This window comes from Centruroides sculpturatus, unplaced genomic scaffold, assembly GCF_000671375.1.
Source record: "Centruroides sculpturatus isolate CEXI.00-Female unplaced genomic scaffold, Cexi_2.0 scaffold524, whole genome shotgun sequence".
NCBI lineage: Eukaryota > Metazoa > Arthropoda > Arachnida > Scorpiones > Buthidae > Centruroides > Centruroides sculpturatus.
Genome location: NW_019384773.1, coordinates 1 through 8,021, shown reverse-complemented (window position 1 = coordinate 8,021; position 8,021 = coordinate 1). Strand labels below are relative to the sequence as shown.

Here is an 8,021-nt window from a genome sequence, read left to right as displayed (position 1 = left end):
GTTGACAAATTACACTATTCTGTACAGCAGGAACTTAAAATGCCACTTCAGATATGTGATGACATTGAATAGTTCTGTGGATATATTTCACACAATTGACTTAGTAACAGTTAATTCAACAGATTTTACAATTAAAGTGACTTAATTTATGCAGTAAGTCATTCTAATGCCAAATAACTTTTTAGGGTATAGTTTGAAATAAGATATCCTGTTTCAAATTACAATATACAATCAAGTAAAATACACATTAAATCCTCCTCTCATGTCTTTATTCAATTATTAACAGCTTTCTCCCATTACTCAAAATAAAAAACTGTTTATACTTTCAATTGTTACTTTAGATAAGAATCAGTTCAAACCATTGTTTTTATCACACTTAACAAGGCAACCTTGAAATGTTTATGTTTAGAAACACAACTTACAACTTCCGCTTAACTTTTTTAGGTCACACTTTCATCAATATATTTATGTGTCATAAGTAGGAAGCTTATATCAGTGTTGAAATGGTTAAGAATGTACAGAAAATCCTCAGAATTTATAAAAATATAAAAACAACAAAAAGGAGATTTGTTTTTTAATCAAAACTAATTGCTGATTTATATTCTTATTTCATCAGCATCATTAAAGATATCTCTTTTACAGATATTAGAGATACTATCAAGTTTTCTCCTGTCATCTCACCTAGATTTTATCCATACTTATATGCTTAAAAATTTTATTTACTCCTTCCTTGATAGGTCTGATAGAAAATATAAAAGAAATATTGGCAGTCACACTATTGCATTCTTACTGTTTATAAAATGGAATAAGTAACATAAAATAAATTATTTTCATGATAAAGTTTTGCTTCAAAGTATCAAATAATGCTTTCTCCATTTTTTATTATTATTATTATAATGATTGATCTATTCTTTCTCTCACTACATTACTATGGTTTCTGTCATTTTGCATTATCGTCTCTATTCAGTTTATTTATTAGTTGGCTTCTTTTCAGTCTCAGCTCTCTGTATCTATACATAAATTTTCTACCATTCCATACTATATATNATATCAGTGTTGAAATGGTTAAGAATGTACAGAAAATCCTCAGAATTTATAAAAATATAATATATTATTATATACTTTCACCAGATATACAGGAAAATTGAACAGTAAATACATAAATTAGTTATTAAAATTTACATCAAAACCATCCAATTGTAAAAACTAGTTACAATAAATACTACTTATAAAAGATTCCTTTGGAATCGCATCACACTAGTAAACAAATTGTTAAAATCACATCAAAATTGTTTCATTAAGAAAATTCCGTGGTCGAATTACAAATTTTAAATGTCATAAAATGTCCGCAGAAGTTACAAGCCTCGAGTAAAAAGGTTACATCACGTTAACAAGCAAATTTACAAGCGAGAATTGTGATATTATTATTCTCTAGTTTGTTTATTACTATTAAAAATGTAACTTGCTACAAACTACTCTAACATCCATTTTATAAGCTATCACTGCTTAAAATCATACAAAAATAATTAATATAACTATTAGGTAAGTAGAAAATTGTGCAAAATTCAGATGAAAAACATTTAAGTAGAAACAATATGACACTATTCATAAAAAGTTTGACATATATAACAATAAAGACATGCTTCAAACGCTTCCTTTCGATGCCTTATGAATAAATACAAAAGTTAATTACTATTAAATAAAAAAACATTGTAAATTCCATTTCCAACAAAGTATTAAAACAAATTTGAATAATATGTAATGAAAGAAAGCTCCAATTTTTTTAAGTTCTGAAAGAGTAAAAAGCTTTCAATAAAAGAAAACACTAAATGCTTAACAAAAAAACTGCCGCCCAAATCGCATGAGAATGAAAATACGAACAAACTACACAGTTTAATATTTACAGACTTAAATTTCATAAATTCTGTATAAAATATTTATATTATAAACTTAGACGTGGTTTTGTAACTATGTCACTTGTGGCAAACTACATATTTAACAACCAGTGTACTAGTTGTGACAGGTTTATCTACCTCTAACTTAACAGCAAGCCATAAACTTTATCCACAACCGGGCAGAGAACGAGTCGGTGGATCCTTTCTGGATATAATTATTCAAAAATGATGGAACGACCACGTCGTGTAGTCGCCCAGAACAAATATATAAATAAATCAAGCACGTGTTTAAATATATTGGATCATTAACAATAAACAAAGAATACTTTTAAAACAAGTATAACAGTACTTTAAAATGAGTGTAATTACTTTTTTGTGATAATTAAAAATTAAACAGAAAAATCAACAATCCTTCAGAAGTACAACAGAGTATTGAAGAATAAGCAAAGTTTAAAACTAATTTTTTGAACAAAATATCACATAAATGCTAATTTTTTAGAGATTCCACACTTAAATGACAATATAAGATTCTTAGTTGATGAAAAATTAATTATAGTAGAACCTAGTTTTAACACTACTCCCCTTTACAAGCTTCCACTGTTATCTCAGATGTAAATTTTCTGTCAGTGACTACACAAAAAGATGTAGTTTTGGCCTTCTCTCTTTCAGATATATTGTTGTCTTGTCTTCTAAATATAAAAGCGCTTTCATCAATAGTGGATAGATCCTAGCATCATCATATCTACTGTACTACTAATTTAATACTTCATGAAATCTATGTAAGAGAAAATGAAAACGATATCCAGACCTATCTGTGTGCGAAATCATTTTTCTAATTTATTCCCTGAGGATTATTTTATCAAAATCTCGAATTTCCATTTTTATATATTAATTAAATCTGTAAACCTCATTAAGTAGCTGCATGAAAAGTGATGCAAAAATGAGATCAAACTTTAAAATAAGAAAAGCAGTTTGCCGACATTTCTAGCAGATAAAGTATGATCTCATATTGAAATGACTGTCAAGATATTAATTCTAAGGGTGCGACTATGCAGACGCGAGCGAGCGAGAACATGTGGTGAGATGCGATAAATATCAAAACCTGTCAGATATGTGCGAGAACCAGAAATTCACTCTCGCTAGCGTTATTTCTTGCTTCTCGTTTGTGCATGGTTTTCCTTTGCGAAAACTAAATCGCTCGCAACTTCTCTCTCGCTCGCTCTAAATTCGCATCTGCATAGTCGCACCTTAACTCTACCTTCAAACAGAGCTAATAACTGCATCTTCAAAATAGCATTTGTAACCTCATCATAATCATCATTAGTAACCAAATAGTTTGACCCTTATCCATTAATAAGTTTAGAGAAGTGTAGTAACTTTAAATATGTAAAAATTAGCATAATGCTCTACATTTTCCTACAATAAACTTTGCTTCTGTAAAACATATCAAATCATAAAGAATTCTCTGTAAAAATAAGTTAAATAATCTGATTAATGTTTCATATTTTGTTTTATAATATTGACCTTATTATAATCATGTCTATGCTTATAAAATAACAGCCGTTACTCTGATAAACTTCCTTACTTTCATTATATTTTAAACATTTTGTTAAAAATTAAGTTTAAAATTCATATTAAGATTTTAGTGTATTTTCTCTATTAGAAGACACTAATGTGTAAAATAAACTTAAATTTTCCATTATAGTGAAAGCAGAACTTAATTTACATGCATGAAAAGATCCACAAGAAAATCTGTAAGATGTGCTGAAAAATACTTAAAAAACTAAAATTTCTTCATCCAAACAAATTTTTTATCATCGTCATGAATAAATGATTAATTACCCTCCATTTTAAATTTTGAAGTGGAATAATCCTAAATATTTGGCCTCTAATTTATAATTTTTACGGACGATGTATTATAAAATCCCAAGTATCTTTCCACCTTAAATTTATTATGTCTTCTGCCGATAATGGAACGGTGCCGTAACAAAACACACTAAACTGCCAAAAGACATGAAAAATACCAAATCCCCAGAGTAGCATCCCAAAGTAAAATATTAATTTCAATAAGGAGGATTTAAAAATGAAGCACACTACGTAATCAACATGTTCTATCAATGCAGCAAGCAAAACCAGTTTATATAATAAAGAAGGCAAATAATGATGCAGAAACAGAGTTCGTTCCGTAAAAAAGTAAGGAAGAAAGTGTAGTGCATAACCGCCGAGGCATATCTGTCCCACCAAACAAAATTTATTCCAAATTTCTTCTGGAATGTCGTAACACAATCTTTGCCTCCTGAGAAGATAAAATGTCAGGAGTGAAAGGTAGATGAACAACCCTATAGTTGCCGAATACCATATTAATACATTTCCTATTAAATGAATCTGTGCATTACTATGAGGGCTAACCCAATAAGCGATGCCGCGAGTTAGAAACAGCCAATCAATGGGTTCCGAACTGTATAAATGATCTTGCACGTTTTCTTGATTGACTACAAACATTTTATATTGCAATTCGTAAAATTTTTCTAAAAATGTGAGCTGTGTGGGCTGTAACGGAACAAATTCTGCCATGCCCATGTCACGTTCCCTTTCTTTCTGATCGGCTTTCTTTGTATATCTATGTTCTTCTACATTCCATATTGTATCGTCTTGGTTAATATCACGATCCGTCACAACTTCGTGCTGATTAAAACCCCATTCCGGCAGCTGTTTACCACTAAATTTCAATGCCTGAGTAGAATTAACATGAATCAAACGAACATGAGAATGAATCGTATGCCAAACTTCACCTTCTGTTTCCCTATTTATAATGTCTACCATCCACAAATTTTGTATAGGGAATGAGATATTATAATCAATATAACAAGACACTTCCTGATGTTGGGGAGACATCGGTGCCGCAACATCATGACTGTTTAAAGCTCTACTTGTCATTCCGTGTATTAACTGAATTACGTCACCGTGCTTAATTTTATCAACAGGTTCCGACACTACGAGATCATTTTTCTTGGGTCTTTTCACGATCCACCAATTATTAACATCTTTAAAACTATAGCAAGTCACCTGCTGTTGATGAGAACTTCCACGTTTGTCGGGATATCGCAGAGGATAAACATGCGGATGAGAATGTAACCAACAGGCACGACCGTGAGTGTGACGTAACGTGATCTGGGAACCGTGGACGATCTCCAACGGCTGTCCTTTCGTAATAGATGCGAGACCACCCTCCAAACTTGCCTGAAATGCACTAGTCATTATATTATCGTGTGGACCCGCTTTAATTAAAATGCTTAAATGGCAATAAAATGTCAGTAAATATAAAATTAATGGCACTAATATGGAGACTGCACTTTGTGCTACCAGTTGTTTGATAAGGTCCCAATTAGAGAGTTTTTTATTTCCTAAGAAATTCCAAAAATCCCACATTAAAACCGCCATCGCTAGTGCTCCGGAGAAGATTCCGACATATTTAACACAAGTGGCACAAGTTAAAGAAACGACCATTAACAGCAGCCAAGTCCACCAACCGACGGTAAACGGTTTCGTCTCTTTACGAAACTTAAGTAGACAAAATATTCCCAAAGCAGAAAAGAACATGAGTATGCTTTCCATGAGTATAAACCTGGACTGAGTAAGTATCGCATTTTCAAATATAAAAATTAGGGCCGCCAGTACGGCCGTCTTGTTACTGAGACCCAGTTCGACGCACAGGTAATAGACCATCGGAACGAGAAGAGTGCCGAAGGCGGCGGGTACCGTTCGGAGGGCCCAGACGGGCACGTCCGGCCCGTAACTTCCACCTATACGGTCGAACTGATTGTTTCCCTCATAGCCGGCGACGAAGCCGGCCAAGGCCACTAGTTGCTTGCCCATCGGCGGATGAGAATCAAAGAAAAATGTCCTCTTCATGTACATGGAAGCAAACTTTCCATAATGTAACTCATCGAAAACTATACTTCTGGGCTGATCCAACCTCCAGAATCTGGTTCCAAGAGCGAGGACAAATGTAATTAACAGAAAGGCATCTATCTCTAATTTAATCACAAATGGCTTAATGCTTTGATTAAACCACGTTTCTGATTCGTTCGACGATAGAGAATCGTCAGATTCCGACGAACTTTCTTCATTCTTGATCTCGTCCAACATTTGACGTGTCAACTCTTGACCTTTACCTTTGCCATTCATATTGGCGCTTCGTATTCCCGAAATTCAATACTTAACTCGAACTTGATAACTCAGACATCGAAATAGAACTTTAAAGAGTCATGACTGGTCACGTGTCGACACGAAACTTACAAAATTCTAGCTTACCACGTATAACAACTCGACAAACATCTTCACCAAACTATGCTGTAATCTAGGTCAAGTAATTAATGTAACACTCGTCCCGATTGGTCGATCTCGGAGAAGATTAAATCGTCTATCCAATAATATGTTCGGTAATGAAAATGTCGTCGCCCAAGCGGAGGTGTGACGAACTCTAAAAATACATTTCATATAATAAGAAATTACTATTTAAAATAACAAAAGTGTCAAATAATTTCAAATTAATAAACCAGATGTAATAACAATCATTAATTTTTTTATACAAGCATTTAATTACGATATTATATTATCACCAGTTTTAAGATATTACTTTTACTTTCGGAGTAATCGATGGAAATTATTTTATATTTAATAATAACAAAAAACGAATTTTATACAATTTCCTTGTCGAAACAGATTACTTAGCATTTAGGAAGTCATTTTTATAGGACAATATATTGTAGGAAAAAAAAACGATAAATAAATAAATAATAATCAAATTTCGCCGATCACAGCGCTATTAATAAATAGTGGTCGCTAATATAAACCTATTTGTGATCTCGTGTGTGTACAGTCGACCCCCTATAACACTATTGATTATTCCGTTTTATATGAATTCCATGTTGTACGAGTCACTTAGATTTTACAAATACGTGTGCCGGGCTGTGAACGGCTCACGTATTTGTAAAATCTAAGTGACTCGTACATCATGGAATTCGTATAAAATGGAAAAACAACCAGTGTTATAGGGGGGTCGACTTGTACAGAGTGTAACCGTATGAAGATGTTTTCGGGAGCATAATTTATATTTTAATCCCCAAAAGAAAGCTTTAATAAGAAACAGTGATTTGTCTTAATGCAGATTTCTTTACAGTCATTGGGGATCGTCTATTTACATTGTCTTTAATTCACGTGAATCATGTACAAGTCGACCCCCTATAACACTGTTGATTATTCCGTTTTATATGAATTCCATGTTNTATTATTAACTTTAGTCTCCAATAAGCAAGTATATATTTATTTGTTCCTTTAATGGCTGAGCCAGCCAAAGCTTATAGGAAAATGATCATTAAATTATGCAAGATGAGAATGAAGTTCGAATTTCTTAAGCAATGTCATTTATACGGAGTTTTCCCGATGTCAATCCATCGAATTAGCCTTCCTATAGAACAGTGTTTCTCAACCTCTAACGAATAATCGCCCCTTCAATAAAACCATTACATAGTATCGCTCCCTTTACTTCAAAATTCCGATGCCAAGGGACAAGACTAACGCCAAATTCGTACTGCATTGAACAGACAAGTGACTAGTATAATGTTATTTGTTTAATTATTGTACGATATAACGAATAAAATATCTAATTATTCTTAATATAATGTTTTACTATAAGTTCTAAAAACTATCCACGTAAAATATGTACATAATTTTATAAATAATGTTTTATTTTTTTCATTTAGTATAAATATAAGACAAAATTTATCAATTCCTATAATAAATAATTAATTAATAATTTTAACTAGTGCTTCATCTTTATATAAATGAACTAACTGCGAACATATTTGGCATTCGGAGTAAGTAACTGAACGCCTCTAGTTGCAGAATAAGGAATCGCGTGTTCGTAAATTACTCCGAACAAAGAATTCAATTTCGGTACATTTGTTTTCATCATCATCTCTGAAGAATAATTAAATAGCGAAGAATATGTAAGTATTTTTCTTAGATTATTAAATTTATAATTTCATTTGCTGGAAATGATGTACATAACCAAACAGGATACAATCAGCTTTAATTATAATTTTGTTACAATTCTTCTACTGT

At 32.1% G+C, this 8,021-nt stretch overlaps 1 protein-coding gene across 1 annotated transcript; it reads right to left on the bottom strand.

Annotated features, from left to right (window-relative positions):
* Nucleotides 1-1,092: 1,092 nt before the first annotated feature.
* On the bottom strand, nucleotides 1,093-6,341 carry LOC111629037 (protein O-mannosyltransferase 1-like). Its single transcript, XM_023372903.1, has one exon. It carries the CDS (start codon nucleotides 6,081-6,083, stop codon nucleotides 3,798-3,800), a length of 2,286 nt encoding a protein of 761 aa, XP_023228671.1. The 5' UTR covers nucleotides 6,084-6,341; the 3' UTR covers nucleotides 1,093-3,797.
* Nucleotides 6,342-8,021: the final 1,680 nt, after the last annotated feature.

Excerpts from the sequence above, each read along its gene's own strand:
- LOC111629037 (XM_023372903.1), bottom strand. The coding sequence starts at position 6,083 with ATGAATGGCAAAGGTAAAGGTCAAGAGTTGACACGTCAAATGTTGGAC.